The sequence below is a fragment of the Empidonax traillii genome, unplaced genomic scaffold (genome assembly GCF_003031625.1).
Source record: "Empidonax traillii isolate 1590-97213 ecotype Southwest subspecies unplaced genomic scaffold, ASM303162v1 scaffold198:size1128796, whole genome shotgun sequence".
In the NCBI taxonomy this organism is placed as follows: domain Eukaryota; kingdom Metazoa; phylum Chordata; class Aves; order Passeriformes; family Tyrannidae; genus Empidonax; species Empidonax traillii.
In genome coordinates, this window is record NW_020955391.1 from 56,990 (window position 1) to 77,154 (window position 20,165).

The window sequence follows — 20,165 nt, forward strand, 5'->3', positions numbered from 1 at the left end:
ATTTTTTTGCCTGAAGTAATGCAAAAAAAAAAAAAAAAAATAGTTCAACCTAACCTTTCCAGTAACTGTATAGCTGATTAATCAGCCAATCTGAGTATTCAGAGTATTAGCATCCAAGTCATGCCAGTGCTACCATGGAGTATAACCTCTTATATTTGAGACAGTGCCTGTGAAAGTGACGGTGAAAAGTCTCATTGGCAACATTTGAAGAATTAATTTACTGTGAAAAGTAAAACAAAAACAATAAAACAATGCCAGTCGCATTTGAAGAGGGATGGCTTTGTTTTTAGTCTTCATTTTTCAATGCCAGAACATGTTTTAGAGTACTAAATAAACAGTTATATATAACTATACTGCAGCATGATCAGTGAAGAATGGGAGACAGGCCTGAAGCCAACTATAACACTGTTCACATGTTTGCAATTTAATACCCTCCCTATTTATATTCATCTAACTTGGTCATGGAAAGCCTCCTTTACACCTTGCTTTGGAATTAATTTTAAGAGTCAAAATGAAAAATAAAAAAAAAAAAATGAAGAAAGAAACACAATGAGGACTTCTTCCTCAATTTATGCTATGAAATGGGAAAGAAGGATTGGGGTTTTTTATTTCATCAGAAAACATTGTATAAAGACTTCATCCTGACAGTTGTATTTCTATTTCTTTATGTCTTACTTTTTAAGAGAACCTGTGAAAGCTGGAGAGAAAGATGTTTTATATTTTAAATTTCACTGACTTATATTTATATGTTTTATATGTATTATATGTTTTATATGTATTATATGTATCTTTACTTTTTATTTTAATGACTGGCAAGGACTTTTCTACCTTTGAAAATAATTTTGGCTACCTGAATACCTATGTGTTATTTGACCTGTAGTTCATGAGTGCTCAAAACATGATTTTCCAAAAATATTTCCAAATTTTATTTTGCATGAAAAAACATGGGAGCTGAACAAATGCACATGTGCTTTGAAAAAACACCTGTGAACTTGTCACTTCATCTTGTCCTTACCATACCAGTTGTTCTAGAGACAATGAAACTGCATCATATTGACATTTGATTCTTTGTGTAATAGGAGGAAGAGAATTCAGTGCAGGCTCATCTGGCTTTCCCTCCCAGAACAGATGCATTATTTCTGAATGCTAGAAATGAAGCTCTCATTTCTGAAAATTAGATACCATATCTGAATTATCTGGTGGAAAAATGCTGAGCTGACAGAGAGGGAGGCCTTGCTTCTGATTGAATACCGCTCTATCTGAGGAATGCAGAATGCTTCATACCACCATGCTTCTTCGTTTATGAGAAATAAAGGACCTTCTCTCCAAGACAGCAGATGTACACAGGGGTCTAGAATCCTTTAATCCAATCAAATAATGAAAGTGTCTAAAAACCACTTGTCCCCATACACATTAAGTAGTGTATGCAGTTAGTAGTCTGAGGCAGTGACATGGGAAATTTGGAAGGTAAGATTCATATGGTGCTCTGGCCTTTCAGACTGCCTAGTTGAAAACCAGAAACATCAATTATTGCCAGAAATCATCCACTCAGAAGCTAATGGTGAAGTCAGCTTCAGAAGGAATATATTGTGGCACAGATGTATTCCACCTAACTAGGAATGTCACTGAGGTTGTCAAGAGAAAGGCCTATGCTCCTTGAGTAGTTAAAGGAGAGAGAGGGTTAGACAGACATTCTCAGATGAGCTGAATTTTTCTGCTAGTGACTGTCCCATTTCCTGCCTAGAGAATAACCCTCAAGCCTTTAAAGTTATGTCTTTTGTATTAAGTGCATAAATCAACTATCTAAATTTAGCTGGACGTATCCTGCTTGGTCACTTTAGTTGGAGTTTAGGTGAATAATATTTGCTGTCTAAACAATGCTGGAGTTAGTTAGTAGATAAAATAAAACATATTAGCAATTTTATAGATTTCTGGAAGTCGTTTTATCCCTGGATAAGATGACTAACTAACACTAACCAGTGTTAGAATTTCTCTGGAGCACTGAGTTCCTTGCAATCTTCTGCAGTTGTTCTTGAAATAATGAAGGACAAGCCCCAGTAATACTTCAGAACTCAGCTGAGTGGTTGAGGGGAACATCTGTAAGTCATTGCCTTTCCAACTACATTGTTAATATACCTATGGTTACTTAAAAGAAGAAAGAATGCAAGGGTTTTTTTCTCTATTTGTTATACTTTAAGAGTTTTTTTTGCAGTGAGCTCAGAAATTATTTTGTTATATATTTCTGCTTTTGTTCTGTCTTATTTCTTTAATCCATCCAGGATTTTTTGTTTTTCTTTATTGTATACTTCCAGATTTTCTCACTCAGGTATATCACACTTATAAAATCATACTTTCATCTGACAGAAATGTCATTGTTGGTGATAAAACAGATAAATATTTTTGCTTCAGATTGTACTGTGTGTCTTGCACATCAAGGGCAGATTTTTTTTCTTGGTTGTAAGCTCAGTCAATAAGTAGCTTCTGTTAATGAAACTGTTTTCTGAAAAATGTACTGTCATACATTTCTAAAGTTTGCTTGACAGTGGGAGCTGTTACTCTTTCTCCATGAGCTTTACCTTTCTATTATGGATCATGCTAAATTTTTCAAGATGATAGATTTATTTCCCCTCTGTTCAAATAATCCTCCTCAGTTTAAACTTGAATGCTTCATCAGATGATCACTGTTTTCCCTGATTCTTGTTCTCACCTGACTACCTTATTATTTTTCATTGCATCTAGACATCTTACTCTCTTTACACCTAGTTAAACCTTTGAGTTTCAGTGACATTATCATAAATTCATGATTTTTTTATAGTGCAAGATGTAATCGTTATCCATTATCCAATGGTTTCTTGTTTTTTTCAGTTCTCCCATTTAAAGTTACTGTCTACAAAATCTATGGAAACTGTAGAATTTCTTTGTTCTTCATATGAACTGCATTTTCCTACTCATGTCTTATAAATTCATACTTATCTTTGTAAATATTTTTTGTCATTGATTACCTAGGAAGGAGTGTTACACTCCGAACATAAACCATAAGCTACCCAGAGTGGTTACATTTTATTCAAGCCTTTTTAAAGGTCACATTTTTAGAATTCCTTGGCTGATTATAAGCTGACTTTCAATGCTTGACAAGACAGCAAATGAGAAAAGAAGGTCCCTGCCCCTTCATTCTATCATAGGCTTCTCAAACCCCATTAAGAATATATCAGGAAAGAACACGTGCTCGTATTTTTAACAGCAGAGTATAAATTTTGAGTGACACCTGCTTAGAGAAGTTATAAGTATTATTTCTGCTTTCTAGTTTAAGCTTCACTGTCTTGTTTCCAAGTACAAACATACAAACTTCCTGAACAAAAATCGCAGTCTTGGCAATGTGAAAAATGTAAACAATTTGCACAGTGCAGTTTTCTCCCAGTCTTTTCCCAGCTGTGTATAGAAAACTTCTTACCACTGAAAACCACTACAGTATGGATCAGAATTTTTTAAATAGGTTATCAATTATTTGGAAACAAAATACCTGGAAAATTTAGTAGTAGGACCAGCCTACACTGACAGGGAGTAGGTCATGATGACACTGATTTTTCGTATGTTATGTCTTTGAATTGAATAGATGTATGGCTATAGTCTGCAGAGCCCATGAAGAAGGAGTACTTAATGAAGATATCTACTCCAGATTTTTTAAAAAGCAATTGTAAAGCCAGATTATTTATCTGTAGTTACATTTAGATACAAAGCCAATACCTTAGCTATATTCCCAGACAGTGTTAGAAAAACACTACCAAGAAGAAAACCAAACAAGGAGGACCAAAACAAAATGTCAGCAAATTTGTTGGAGGACAAACAAGGAGGACCAATCAAAACAAATTTCAGCAAATCAACTTTGAGAATGTGAAAATAGAAGCATATACATTCTGAGAAAAAATGATTCCTATCTGTAAGATTGCAAAAATAAACAGCAAATTCTGATTTTGTTAAGTAGCAGTCAAGATCCAAAGATAAATTTCTGTAGGGCTTGAGAAGCCTGTTGGACTATAGAAGTTACACTCTTGCCTGAAGGTCATATAAAATAAGGAATGCTAACAACTTTGAGCAACACAGTGCTACAAAACCATCACCGTTCTAAAGAAAATTCAGAAAAAAAAGAAAAATTAGACTATTTGGTTTTTCAGGAAGTACCTAAGAGACAAATTATATGATCTTTAGGTAAATCTAGTCTTGCCTTAAGCCATCTTCTTCAAACTGATATTTCATGAATTTTTTACAAAAAAAATTTTAAAAAGTGAACCAATATGTTAGAGAATCTTCTCTTTTTATTTCTGAGGTGACAGTGGAAATCTTCTCTCCCACTGCTACCAACAAATCAACAGTGTAAGTCAGAAAGTAATCCAGCTTTTAATTTGCATCTAAATAGTTAGAAATCAATCAACATAATGCATGGAATATTTTAACCCTAAATTACGAATTTAAAAGAAATTTTAGAAAAATGTATACACGGATGAAAAAGCAGAAAGTAACTGTGAGAATTGTTCCTAGTTTTGACAAAATCAGTTTCTATTCCATCTAAACTATTTGTAGAAGGGGAATGTTTAAAAAAACCCTAAACAAAACTGTACCATAAAATGGAATTTCAATTTTCTGGGATTTAATAACTTTCTGATAATAGATTTTAACTATCAAAGGAATGTCTCTCTTTGGTAGTGTATTCATATGGATGAAACCCAAGAAGCCTATGAAAAGAAACTGAGACAAATATTGGCTTTTTTTTTTCCCCTGTTGAAGCAGTTGACTTGAATGTAAGCCAAACAGAATCAACCACATGACAGTAATAGCATACCATGAAATCTATCCATGTTCCAACAAGACTCTTGGAGCTGTGCCTGGGAGTATAATATGTTAGAGAGAGAGAGGGATGAACATGTTTTGTAGAGACAATAATAAATGCCCAACAAGTGATTGTTAGCAATGAGAGCAATATTATAAACCAAGCAGAAAAGACTTTGTAAGTGTGCATTTTCTGTGATTTATAGTGCATTATAGTGGCAATATCAGAACAACAATCTCTTCCAGCAACGTTGTATGTAAAATGCAATAATTTGAGATACTTTTGCTTCATCTTTTACTTCTCTTGATGAATGAGGCAGGAATTTGGAGATGCTAGTTAGCACAGAAATGAGAATGTTGGAGACCATTTTCTTGTAAACTACTCAACAGTCTTTCTTAAACATATTTAGATTTTATACTGTGTGTGTAAGAAGAAAATCTGTGCATACCAAGAGAATTTGGTTAGGATTGCAAAGGATGATTGTAACATTGATATATCAATGAGTTTAAAGACATCTGCGTAATTTTTTCAGTGTCTGATTTATTTGGGTTTAAATAAACCATAGTATTGTTGGTTCATTTTAAATTAAGCAGCAAAGGCTGTTTTAGCTTCTGCATTGTTAAAATATTTTCCAGAGGAATTCGGAAAGTTTCCTACTTGCTCTCTTTCGTATTTGCATACGGGGAATTACACATTTAAGGTGATGTTGCAAAAATCATTGGGAAGAAGTTCAAGTATTTATGTAGAGTTCATCAAAAATGTAAAAAATTACAAAAATCTACTGGATGAATTCTGAGCCTATCAAAAGTGAGAACTAAACACTTGCATTGTAATAATACAGATGATGAACAGGACAAAATATCTAATCTTTACACTAGTCTGTCATAAAAGTTTATTAATAAAAGGAAGTTACCGAGTCTGAACAGTAGATGTAAGGTTCTAGTCAAACCCTGCATTATAAAGAATTGAATGCAAATAAACAATAGGTCTGAGATAGGAATATGTGTAGTACTTTAAATCTGACTTCCTGTAAACAGAAGAAACAACCATGCACTCTATCAGTACAACTTCATCAAGACAAATTTCAGCATTTGAGAAAGTATGTGGCAATTGTAATGAATAATTTAAAAAGAGTATGTAAATGTGTTTATGCAGAATGCTCACAGGGTAAGGAGACAGCAGCATTAACTCAGAGGAATTTCTTCTAGGAAAATTGTGCAAGACTGAGGCAGAAGTCTTGAAAGCCAAGGTCACTTATGAACTTGAATCTGGGCAAAGTGCTGAAGTTAAAACGTTTTTGTTAGCATTGAAATCAAATATATGGACAATTGAAAGTGAATGGCATGTTTGAGAGACAGGGCAATTCAGGAAGAAATTGAAAAGATCTTTCCATTCATGCTCTGAGTGGCCATCAGATGGTACACAGGGCCTTGCTCTGACATGCAGCTGGAGATATGCACTCAAAACTACAACCACACAATGCACTGTGGAGGTCAGCAGATTCCCAGTATTACATAAGAGAAAGCCAGGCTAACCCTGGGCTCATCTAAGGTGATGTCCAGCGCTGACACGGTTTCATAATGAAGCACAATAGGCTTTGGGCAGGATGGAGGTACACGATCTCTTTAGATGCAGTTTTGATCTCTGGCAAAAACTGTTAAAAGGAATTTCTGAGGCTGTGAAGGGATTTGGGAGGAACCTCTTGGATCATCTAGCTGGAAGTAAACATTGTGTACATGTGTGAGTGAGTATAGGATAATGAATCTGGATGAAATATAAAAACAGTACGTACATCTTTTTACAAGAGCTCATGTCAGGGAGTTCGTATAAAATAAACGTGATTAGATTGAGAGAAAGTGTAAAAGTAAGTACTGAGTGGTTTGGAAAGAAGATAAAATTACATGACAACATGAGTTTTCTGGAATTAAACTTTATGTTGGCACTTCTTAATATGTTGTTATATTGCTGTATTATTTTTCTCATAAGCAGAAGTGTCCTCATAAAATAAAATGAACAAAGTTTAATTTGTTTCCATTTCAATCCATGTCTCTCTGTAGTAACTGTACCTTCTAGATTTGATTTCAATGTCTCTGTCCCTAGGGTCACTGAAGCCATCATACAATGTTTCTTCAGGGGTATTAAATTATTTATAACAAAACTAAAACAGGAACAGTGTTTGAAATTTAATGAATGTGCTTTTCATGGGACCAGTATCCATAAATTAGAAAGAAGGAAGAAAAAAATAAAGCAGTAACTGAAATCTTGGTCATATTAAAATAGATAGGATTTGGGTAATGTTTTCTGTGGAAACAGGATTTAAACCAGCTATGACCACCATGAAAACTGTTGTGCTGCGCACATACCATTTCAGAATACACTTTGAAATATCTGCTTCCTGACATTGGTCTGTTTTTGCCAAAGAAATCTTTCCAGAAGGTTCATGATTCGCCTACTTTGATAATTCATAAGTCAGGAAAACCATTACTGAGAGGTTTACATAATCTGGCAAGAGGATTTTACCAGCCTTGGTGTTGGTACAAGAAAATAAACACTACAGAGGTTAAAGATTTGTTTGTTCAAATAATTATTAATTTTATGTATTTTTTGTCAATGGGAACAGAGTATCAAATAGTGAACTTTTATCTTCATGATTTAGTAGGTGAATTTCACTATCACATTCATTTTGTTTTGGGTTTTCTTAGATTGAAAATCATACTAATCAGAGAAAGTAATTTTCACTATAAGCACAATAGATAGCATACTAAAGAACAAACTGTAATACCTCTTTAAGATGCTGTTTCTGAAGCCTTCAGCTTGTCACATAGCAGAATGCTACTTCAAAGGAGGAAGATCCCTTTGAATCTCAGGAGATTGAGTTCTGAATTTAATTCCTGGACTGAACAGGCTCCTTAAGCATTCCTTATAAGTTCTCTAGAGCAAAGACAGAAGATTGTAATAGCAGAGGAAATTATCTAAAAAAAGACTTTAGTCTTTCCTGTGTTTGGGGTGGTGTTTTTTTTTGTTTGTTTGTGTTTTTTTTTGTTTTGTTTTTGTTTTTAATAATTGACAATTTCATTCAATTCTAACAGGAATTTATAAGCTAACACCTCCTATTGCTAGAAACTAATAACTTACTGTGCAAAATTAACCCTTTTTTTTTTTTTTACTGCCCTTGCAGCAGGAGATGTATTACTGCCCAGATCACATTTCTGTGGTTTGCTTTACTCATATCAGTCGTTGCAGTTTCCAGGCATAACTCACGTCTACCAAGTGGTTTAACTTGAGGTTTTGTACTTTAATTACTCAAAACAAAGGAAGTTTCTGTATTTTTTCCCTTTGTCTTCTTGGTGTTATGCCATGAAATTCAACATACAATTGGCCACTGGCTCTTCTGTTGGAAGTGACTGAAAGAGGAAAACTGAAGTTCTTCCTTTTCTAAAATATGTTTTTAAAATGAAATCATCATTTGAGCCACTTTTTTTCCTGAGATAACCAATAAGATTCTCTTTTTTAAAAAAATCCCTTCCATAAACAAGCAGCCAATTCTCTCTGAGAAGTCAGCTTTTGTGACTCACAGCAGCTATCATCTGACAGTTTTCTTTTGCTATTATTTTATGCCCAAGGCAGATTTTTTTAGAGGCTAATAAGCTCTGTTTTTTTCCCCCACTTTGCTATACCAATGCTTTGTATTATCTCAGCAGGCTTCCTAAGTAAGCAAAGCTACAGGGAATTTTATCCTTTTTACAGATCAGCAAGTAAAAAGATATTAAATAGGAATTTTAATTCTCATAGTAAGGCTGATCTTTTTCCTCCATTTGGTGATAATCACACAATAGGAAGATGCTCAAATCTGTGTGGAACCCAGTCATAAAAACAGTTGTCATATTTCAGTAGTGTAACTAATGTAAAAGATTTAGGACTTCATTAAATTATTATGGATGTGCTACACTGAGAGATATACTAAATTTATTAATATTACTTATTTCTCAAATTCTAGAAGGCTCAAAAGTAAGACTTCAGGTTTGTTTTTGACAAACTCATAGAATATAAGCTAGGATGCTAGTTTTACTTTTAAAATACTTCTAGAATATAGGGGAATGAGAATTTACAGTCTGTACCGAGCCAGTCTTCTTTCTTATTTCTTTCTCCTGCATTAGAGAAAAATGAGTGCAATTCTTTGGCTTGATAATGAATTGAGATGAAGAACTTTAGTTGAAAATTCATAGCGCTGAAGAGAATCTACATTTCTAAGTAATTTTCCAAGTACTTATTTGTAAATGAGTGCCTGAGGCTGAACCAGATGATGTTGCATTAGCTTTAACACTGTAATACGGAAAGAGAAAAGAAAACAGTAAAAGAACAAAAACAAAACAAACAAACAAACAAAACCAAGAGCATGTATAGAATAGCTTTTATTTGTGTTGACTATTTTCTCTGCAATAGATGAAATAGAATTTCCATATATCAAGCAATTAAGATACAAAAGTCTATTGTAAAATACTATATATTTATTATAGACTTTGCTATCACTTTCCCTGTTTAATCAGTTGGTTTTCTAGTAAGGACAGAAATTGACTAAACCAGTCAGAAATGCATTTGTTACTTCTCTGTGGTTCCTTTTTATGCAATGGAGTATCAGTTAAGTTCTGACTTACCACTGGTTTTGTTTTTCCCTTTTCTACTGCAGTTTATTATGCTGACATACATCTTTATGTTGGCCTGGCTTGGCGTTACAGCTTTCACTTCTCTGCCTGTTTACATGTACTTCAACCTGTGGACCATTTGCCGAAATGCCACTGTAGTGGATGGAGCCAATCTTTGTTTGGATCTTCGCCAGTATGGTATGTGAATGAAGAGCACTGAATATAAAGCAAGATCTAACAAAATTGTTAAGCATCTCTTTCTATCCTTTTACCCACCAGTCAAGGCAGTGTATGAGAGATGAACTGCATTTACAGACTTGATAAAATTGAGTCAACCTTGTCCATCTTCCCAGAGTACTGAAAATTTGGCTTGGGATTTCTGTTCAGTCTCTTCTTTTTAAATTGCTGGAACTTGCCTGAAATGCCTAATTAGTCATTTACCTGGAGAATGACTCTTAAGTCTTGTGGTAGGACACTGACTTGGAGATGTGAGATCCTTGGGTATTATCTGTCTCTCCTGAGGTGAATTGGGATAGGACAAGATTTATTGCATTCAAAAATTTTGATGAGAAGTGACAATACAAATTGTAACAGTCTAATAGGCTGGTGGAGAAAGAGAGAGAGAGAGAGAGAGAGAATGAGAGAGGAGAGTGGGGCTAAAATCTGAATGGTAGAGGTTAGGATAGTGTGGGGAATATACACATACATGTGTTTTGAGGGGATGGGAAATTTGGATAAAAAGGGATTTGGAATCTTAATAAGTCTGAGAATTCTTGTGTGGGTAATGGTGATTCAATTCCTCTCTTCCACAAGACTGATTTAATTCTAGATATTCTGGCCTCAATGGTTTCTCAAACCACAGAACTTTGGGTAATCTTACTATCATGAGACAGTTCCTTGTCTTCCTTTTGTTACCTTGGTCTAATATATAATCACAGTAGATTTTAATTGTTATTTTGATATATAAAAGAGACTGTATTGATTGGACATGAAACAGTTTCATTCACAGTAAACATTCCAATTAACCTGAAATAAAATAGTTGACATTACTGCTTTCATGAGTGGAAAAAAAGTTGGGTTTTTTATTTATTGGGGTTTTTTTCCCATGCTGCATGACAGGTGAGTTGAGAAAGCCATTATCTGTATAGATGCCATCAAGAGTATTATTTTCTCTATGACTTTTTATTTTATTAATATTCATGCTTATTTTTTTAATTAGTTGTACTTAAAATGTGTATAGAACACTAACATATAAAGCGGATGTTCTGTGAGTGTACCTGTTTCCTGTAGATTCAGTGAAAAACCCACTGATTATTAATAGGAAAGAATAGTACATTTTTCATTATAGTTGAGTTATGGTTTTCTTCAAGCTAGTCTTTATTATCTGGACATTAGCTAAACGAAGCAAGGTAACAGATTCTACTTATTCTTGTTGATAGAAAAGCTATCATTAGAATAAAGTAATGCTGTTTTATAACTTGTGAAAGAAGCTTTGTACCCAATCAACGTCTGAAAAAAATATACAGCAAATTTCTCCACAGGAGGGTAGAGAATGTGAACATGATAAGTGTGTATACTGATCAAAATGAAGAATTAAGGTATTTTTTTAAAATACCTGAAAAATTATTACTCATGTATTTTTTACTCGGGCTTTTACTGAATAGAAGACATGTTAGCTCTGTGGCTGAAATTATCAGAGAATCCTAGAATATTTTGTGTTGGAAGAGACCTTAAAGATCATCTAATGTCAACTCCCAGCCATGGGCAGGGGCACCTTCCTCCAGATCAGGTTGCTCAGGACTCCGTCTGATTTGGCCTTCAAGACTTCCAGGAAAAGGTCATCCACCACTTCTCAGGGAAACACGGTCCAGTGCCTCAACATCCCCTACATCTAGTCTAAACTCTGCCCTCTTTCAGTTTAAGCCCTTACCTCTTGTTCTATTACCTCATGCTCTTGTCTAAAGTCCTCTGTCTCTCTTGTCAGCCCCTTTAAGTTACTGCAAGGCTGCTCTAAGGTCTCCCCAGAGCCTTCTCCAGGCTGTGCAATCCCAAGTGTCTCAGAATGTCTTCACAGGAGAGCTGCTTCATACCCCTGATTGCCAACAAAAATCAGATTTTGAATGTTAAAATACGTTCTTCAAAGAAGTCTAGAGTTTGTATTTCTTAGCTTTTCTCAGATGAAGTAAGTTGATATATACTAGGAATACTAAATAATGTAAATATTTATTCTTCTTCAGGTATTGTAACTATTGGAGAGGAAAAGAAGGTTTGCACCTCATCAGAAAGTTTCATCAAGATGTGCGACTCTAATGAGGTGAATAAGTATGATAATATTTTTGGTAAATCCATAATATATGTTATTACGAAGGAACTGATGTGTTTGTTCTTACTGTTAATATTCCAATTATACCTATGGTGATGAATAAGATCACAGGGAAAACTACAGTCTTTTACCAAATACCAAATTTAGTTAGTGCAATTTCTCCAGCCATTTGTTTTCTAAATATGCTTATGGTTTGTTTGGAGTTTTTAAATAATTCTATTATCACGTACTTTGTTACTGAGATGTTTTTGAAAGGTAACACACCTGCTGCACAATGAATAGTCTATATATTGAATCACTGATTGAAGATCTTATGATTACAGTTGTGACAGGAGAGTAGAGATTTCAAATGGATTTGTCCAAACCTTGTAGTGCGTTAGAGAGGTTTGAGCACACTTTTCTTTGTAGTTTTTCCCTTGGGCAAATACCACCTGTTTCAGTGCAACTGAGATTGCTCTTTTTTATTTTAAATTATAAAGGATGAAGGCAGGACAAAATAAAATTACATCTACCTAAAACAAAGAGAGGCTAAAATGTTGATCCCTCTGAAGTCAAAGGGTGCTTTGCTAAATGTTTCGCTGGGTCTTACTATGTTCAAACAAATCTTTGAGTAGAGGGCACAATCTGCCCTTATACCTTTTGGCATCTAATACAATGCAACTCTTCCAGTGCAGTTGACTCTCTGTGGCTGCTGTGTAAACCAGGCCACTGAAATTAAAAACAAATGTAGTAATTTGGTTTGGGGTGAGGTGAGAAAGGTGGTTAGTTTGGATTATGCAAGTAACCTGGTTTATATTATATCAATATGAATAAATTTGATCAGCAAATTTAGGTGTAAAGTAGATCAATATATGAAGATGGAAAGCTGTAGTTAACAAAGGGAAAATGGGTTTTTCTTAAGCTGTCTCTGCAACTAGAGAAGTCACCACAAACATAAATCTGGTGAGGTAGTATTATAACAAAAAGTGTTGTAGTGTTTATTTTTAAACAGTTTTCTTAATATTTTACTATTTAAATGCTATGTTTTTAAATAGAGAATGCTTTTCTCCCATTGTAACAAAACCAAGCACCATGTAGTGATGTACATGTTAATTTCTTGGAAATAGTATTCCTAATCAGGAACCAGGAAGGTAATTATTTGCACTACGTTATTCTGACTTTTGTTCAGTTTCTGTTTGGTGTACAGCCGTGAAAGTCCCTTTCTTTGTCTCCCTTTGCAGCTAAATATGACATTCCACTTGTTCATTGTGGCACTTGCTGGAGCTGGAGCAGCAGTCATTGCTATGGTAAGCTACCCGATACTCTACTCCTCATCTGAATTGCTAATGCATTCTGATTCTGACTGAGGATCAGCTGTTCCATTTCCATACTATTACTCAATGCTGTTACTAAAATATAATTCTGTAATTTAATACTCTTTATTATCTTTTTCTTTTTTTTAAATTATATTGATGGTTTTGCTTTGAGGTAGAATACCATGATTAGTTTTTTTAAATAAAAAACCCACCTGTAAGTACATGCTAAGAATTTTTATTATTCCCTTGCTGTGTTCAGACAAGTGTTTTAATTCACGTGTCTGCCTCATGACCATAGTATTATACTTTTGTGATCTGTGATGCTATTTTAGGAGCAGAATATTTTTGTCAGTTCTGTGAATATATGTGAATGTCTTGGGTTTTTTCTGTCAAGTCTAATTTTTGTGCTTTTTATAATGAAGATTACTTTAAATTTGATGACATTTTGTCAATGAGAATGTTCCACTGACAAAAAAGTGTAATTGCCCTGCTCTTCTGCCTTTTGTCTGCTGTGTCTGCTTAAACATAAAAGATATTTTTAGACTTATGATTCTGTACCACTGTAGCTTTGTATTATGCACACTGGAATGGAAAATGAAAAATAACTGTTACATGGTACTGATGCATTCATAAGAAAAGTGTTAGTGGTGGTGATTACTATATACTACTTATACTCGTAATTTTCTGCTGAATCCTAGGGCCATAATTTTTTTTGTTAGAATTACATTTATAAAAAGGGACAGACAGAGAATATTCAATGAATCTAGTGTTCCTGTTGTATTATTGATTTTTTTTTCCTTCTCTTCCTTTTTTTTTGGGTATTACATGACACCCTGCCAACATAGCAAAGATAACTGAATTAAAAAGAGATATTTTCAATGTAATTTAGGCTTCAAGACCATAACTAATAATTATATTAGTAGAATATATTTCATATTAATAATTTAATTGATTTTCCAAACTGAGATTTGTCTCATTACAGCTGCAAAAATGGTGACCACATAGCTACTATTATATCATTAGTGTCAGGAAAGTTTATCCAAGAGATCATTAGTTTTCCATTGCATTATTGTTTTGAATTATATCAATAGTAATTATCAAATGTTATTTTGTCCAGATAAAAATTCTGAATTTCAAAGAAGATTTTTGAGTCAGAATAGCCAACAAAAGATATTCATTGAAAACGACATATCCTCAGTGAAAGGAAATTAAATATGTACATTGACCCTCATAGTTTAAATACGGGATACTCTCAATGAAGTTTTAAATTCTGTGACTGCAGAGAGCAGTCACAATAACGCTGTTTCAACAACAACATAAATTCATGTTCTAAGTGCTATTTAGTTGTGTAGTGTCCCAATGATAGTAAATGTAAGTTTTATTTAATTTTTGCAACTGTGTTATATATATTTCAATTTTGTAATTATATTTTTTGCTTTTAACCCATTATTGTGATCTCTTAGGTACTTGGTAAAGACTAGCATGTTTAACTCTTTGATGGTGGTAATTTCTAAAGACAGCATACTAGGCCACATGGAAAAAAATAACCAGGATTATGAATTGTATTTAATTTGTACTGTATATGATTCTGAAAACTACTGTTCCTTCTTATGGATGGATAATAAATGGATACAGAAAAGATCATCGCAGTAATACATATTAGTTTTGCTGTTGTCAATGTTTTGTCTAATAGAAGATAAAAATTGCTTAAATGTGAAATCTAGCATTCCAAGGAGTTAATTGTAAAGCCAGTATGCGTCCCACCTGTGATGTTTTCCCAAAACCACTAAAGAAAAACTTAATTATGAAATGCAGCGTTTCCCTTTTCAAAAAGTGACCAGTACTCTCTTGCCTGGACTTACACAGAAATTATGTCCTGTAAGGTGGAGATGCAATCAATTCTCCTGAAACAGGAACAAGGGAAAAAAAGTGCTCTAGTCTCTCTCCCCAGTATAATTGTGCTCTTCTGTATGAGAGCAAATGGATGCAAAGACAGGAAAAAAGTTATTAGGACTTGGGTCCTGTGGAGATAATGACATGTCCTGAATGGAAAAACAAAACAAACCAAAACAAGAACCCTCCTATCCTAGCTGCAATTCTAGTTTGAGAAGGTTGAAACCAACCTTCACCTTATGAGAGAAATCTAAGGAGAAATGTTCCATAAGTATGGAAAGACCCTGTGCTGTCTTGCATATGTCTGTAATTGAAACATCCTGGGGCAGACTGTGGAAGCTACCCAACTTCATTTTAAATAAGTTTGATGGGGACCCCATTGGCTTCAGGCTATTCCGGTCATGGATTGTGAAATGCAATTAGACAACCACTTAGAGATGACCTCCTTAATGTGGCAATGTTGTCTAGGAACTTGGTGTTAAACAAAAAAGCAAAGGTTGCAGGACTGTTCAATGTATAAATCATTAGAAAACTTTGATATGTACTTGAGATTACATGAGCAAGTGTAGTTGTTTCCAGGAAAGTCTTACTTACAGTGAATGTGAGCCTCAAGAGTTTTCAGCAGTTTTTCTGGAAGTTTTGTTCAGTAATTTTAAGGGAAGGTAAGGGCAAAGAATGGGAGTTTAATGAAGGTCAGATTGTGGCCAATGTACCTTCAAAATGGCTTGTCTATTTTTTTAATAAAAAAAGAAAAATACGAAGTGAAACTGCAAGACATTGGGTTTAAATTTGTATCTTACTGAGTCATTATGAAAATTTTGTGAGGATAAGAAATGAGCTTACATTGTCCCGTTTTCATCACACATTCTTCAGTTGCAAAGTTTTCTGGCAGATGTGCTTTAAAAGGTCAGGAAAACGTGAGTACACTGCTCAAATACCCCCCCACTTTCAGGATTCTTATGTCTACAATCTGTTTGAGGTTCAGATTGTATTTTTTATTTGAAATACAGCCCTCAGACGAGCAGCATTAGTGTTTCCATTGGATGCAAATTGTAATTGTCTGAGATGACAGAATTATTAGAATTACTCGCCTGCTTCTTTTGATTTTTCTCAAGAGTTTTACTATCGAGGAAATTTAAGGTATTTTATTCAGCACAATGGGGATGAAGCATTAGGGCCTCTCACTTGATCTAGAAATGCCTCTTCCAGAAACTACTCATAGTGAAAGTTTTTGGAAGAGCTGAGTTAGATGGAAGATGTTTCTTTTTCCTGTGTGCTAAATTATGACCAAAAAGTGTCACAGAGTGACACATTACATGTTGCCATATTCAACACTTGTACTATCATCACAGGCTGTACTGCTAATACTGTAGTGTAGATATTAGGAAATTCCTAAAGACATCTAGAAATATTCTCTATATTCTTGTTCCAGGAGGACAGATACTCTGAACAATTTCTTTCCATTTTATGGGTTCTCAAGTCAGTCTGTATTCCTCATGTAAGGATTAACTTGGAGCTTGCCATAAAACACGAGGACAAACAAGATACCAAAAATATTTCATCTTTTGAAGGGCTTCAGAATGCTTTCATTGATCTTAGTTATCCAGATTAACAAATGCACTTTTGCCTGCATTAATTGGCAAAAATTGCCAACAAATACATGTGAAAAAAAGCCCACATTGGGGCTTCCAAAAGAAAAAGAACCTATTAAGATGGATAATTCATTTACTGTGAATCTAAGATGCTCATATCTACAACAGCACAGCATGAACAGGAGTTGAATTAATTGAATCCCACTATGATTTCTTGATTTCTTAGGGAGGGGTGGAATCTTTTAGGCTTCAGGAAATTATCCACTGCCACTGAGGCAGTTGATTAACATAAATTTAAGAGATTATCTCATCAGAAAGTGTCTGAAAACCTGCTAGGGAAGGAATAACTGTCCAGAGGGTCCTAGCATAAACCAGTTGAATACCATTATTGGACATTTTTATTTTCTGGAGGAATTCTGCGTCAACAGTGCATCCAATTTTTTTGTAGCTGTAGTTTGTCAAATTCTGCCTACCTGAATTTATTTGTCAATTACTGAAAATTTTTTCATGAATTAGCTGGTTAAATAAATATCTAGGGTTATAGTTGAAAGAAGTAAGTCATGGCTAAATGGAAAGACAATGCTAACTTTAAGAAAAAATAAAAAGCAAAACTTTCTGTAATCATATTAGGTATGTAATCATAAGACTACAGATGTCTACCCCATATTTCTATTTCAAGAACTATTTTAACAAATAGTGGTTTAATGGGGAAAAGTTTCCAATAAATAACCAGAATAACATTTTCATATGTGGATTTGCAGACTAGCTGAAATAGTAATGCAGGAACGATTTCTTGATTTTTCAGTTTTTAAATTTTTTACAAACCTTGCTGCCAACTACTAGTCATGGTAACAGTAGCAGCTGTGAGATGAGTAATCTGAGGATTAATAAAGTTTAAGTTTGAACTTGCCATTGTGGTGCTGTACTACCTGACCTAAAAATGCCTCATTCTGGCTGATGAGAACCCAATCTCTGGCCTATAACTTTCAAGTTCAAACATGCTCTATTCTGACTAACTCTGTTGGTTCCTAACTCTGTGCTACCTCTCTTACAGGTCCATTATCTCATGGTCTTGTCTGCCAACTGGGCCTATGTGAAAGATGCTTGCAGAATGCAAAAATATGAGGATATTAAATCAAAGGAGGAACAAGAGCTTCATGATATTCATTCTACTCGCTCTAAAGAGCGGCTCAACGCTTACACATAAGAGAAACCTTGTTTTACTTCCTAACATGTGAATGCTTTGTTGTTTAACTAAAGGCCATCCAACCATTTTAAAAACAATTAAAAGTGCTTCTCACAAAAGATAGTTTGGGTGACTTACATATCACCTACATACAATTCTTGGTTGTCTAGCACTTGGTTTCTTAATTAGTTCTTACTTTGTGTGACCATTCTCTACCACAGAGCTCCTAAATAGCCTTTCCTGAATCCTTTTAAGCTAATTAGTTCTGATAGATCGAGGGTACTAAACTATTGTCAAATACAACTATGTGTTTGATTTTTTTAATCACTTTGTATGTGTTATGCATAACACCTTTTGCATTGTTTCTTATATGTTTTTGGAAAAAAAGTAGCTTTTTATACTTTTTAGTTTTGAGTTAAGTAACTACTTTAACTACAGGTATACTTCAAAGGGACCATTGTACATGGTGTACAATATATAAAGAAAACATTCTGATGACTTTCCTTTATATTTGGAAAACCTGCCAGATGGACCCTGATCAACTTGAATGAAGGTCCTAAGAGCGTTTTGAACACTCAAAGGTGCAATTTCTAAATTTGTAATAGTGGGTAAAAAAAATGAAAAAAAAAAGCGAAAAAGGAAAAAAAAAAAAGAAAAAAAAAAAGAAAAAAGTGCTTCTTATCTTTGTTAACATTGTATTATTATTGATGTTTTTAAAGAATATTCTCTTGTTCCAAGTTCCATGGGTGATAATTCCTGTTTGTATTGTGAGCATGCAGTCCGTGGTGCTAACAATGCATGGCCACTTGCCTTTTGGAGGAATTCAATACCACGGTTACCTGTTAAAGAGTTATGGTATATAGACAACTGTTAATTAAGTGATATAGTTATTCATAGTTTTTTACAGAATGATCTCTCTTTAATTCAATGCTGGTTATGCTAAATTGGAGCTGTTCATGTGATGATGTAAGAAATTACTGCTTGGCTACATTTATGAAAGTAATATATCAAAAATACAGTGACCATAGGAGTCAGATGTCTTTTTACCTGCTTTAAAAATTTAAATGGATTGCACCTGTCTGAACTGTCAAAGATACATTAAAGGAGACTTCCGTAAATGTTATAGCTTGGCTTCTAGCTTTCCTACACATAATGGTTTACCTGTATTATGTTGAAGTAAGGTGAAAGACCACTACAGAGCTTATTATTTGAAAGTGTAGCAATATATTTGAACCTTTATTTTGATAGGAAAATGTTATCAGAAAGATAGGTCATCTTAATTTGAAAGGATTACCTGTATCAAAAACAGAACAAAAAACCCTACTTAAGAACAGTCGGTATTATTGGACCAAATTTGGTGGATTTTTTTTTTTTTTTAATTTTGCCTATTTCTAATGCTACAAGAATGCTGTAAAGTGTCTTTTAAAGTGATGTAGCCTGACAAGACATTTTTGTCAGTGTTAAAAATCTTAGGTAGTTTTGTGCACTTATTGGACCATTGTGAATTCTCTCTCAGTGTAAGTGCATTTCTAATAAAACTTATTGAGTAAAACTCTTCTTTGTACTATTACTAGTCATGCATCATCAGTAATTTTTAACAATTCTTGTAGTAAGTAGAGGGTAATACTATAGTTACTTGTGGCATGATAATGCATTAAGTAGTATTAGTTGATTGAGTTTTTTTTCTTTTTGCTTTCTTTTGATTGTTTTGGGGTTTTTTTTGGTTGTGTTTTTGATTTGGGGTTTTGGTTTTGGTTTGGTTTTTTTTACACTTAGGCTGTCCTACGGGGTCAACAGTTTTCTGATAATGTGCAGTACCGGTATTACAGTTCTGCAAAAAGTATTAGGAACCTCTTTTTGGATTCTATATTGTAGTGTTTCAGTTTTGTGTCTTAAAATGTTTGTGCTGATTTTTAAAACTATGTCTTTTAAACTCATGTAATGATGTTAATGCTTTTGGCTCTTCTCTGGTATTAGAGTTTGTATTTTCACAAAGAATGCTTTGTAGCAGGCATTACAATTAATCTGTTTTGTACATAAATGTGCCAACAGCTTGATGGTGGCGTTTTTGAAATGTAGAACAAAGTGCTTGCAAAAATGTAATAAACACACTTGTGTACTTTGTGTTCTTGTTAATTCTTTGTGTAGTTTTTCTTTGCCTATGCTGAAAAAATCATTGTAAACGGAAATGGAAGCAACTTGTTCCTTCTATTAACCTTGCTATCAAGCAGATTGCTTCAAATATGTCTATTAATCAGCATTTTGCATCAGAAATGATATATCAAAAGAATAAGAGAGTAAAATATTTTCTAAGAGCAGAATTTCACAGTCTAGGACAATCCAGGTAGCATGAGCCATACGTATATTTTTAACATATCATTCAAAAGAACAACTGGGAACAACATTAC

At 34.0% G+C, this 20,165-nt stretch overlaps 1 protein-coding gene across 1 annotated transcript in view; it reads left to right on the top strand.

Annotated features, from left to right (window-relative positions):
* The window catches only part of GPM6A (glycoprotein M6A), a 37,317-nt gene extending 17,424 nt beyond the window's left edge, over window positions 1–19,893 (top strand). Inside the window, exons 4-7 of the mRNA XM_027886946.1 lie at window positions 9,513–9,666; window positions 11,706–11,782; window positions 13,012–13,077; window positions 17,626–19,893. Of these exons, the coding sequence (XP_027742747.1) occupies window positions 9,513–9,666; window positions 11,706–11,782; window positions 13,012–13,077; window positions 17,626–17,778 (450 nt within the window). The 3' untranslated portion in view covers window positions 17,779–19,893. The remainder of the gene's footprint in view (window positions 1–9,512; window positions 9,667–11,705; window positions 11,783–13,011; window positions 13,078–17,625) is intronic.
* The last annotated feature ends 272 nt before the right edge of the window (window positions 19,894–20,165 follow it).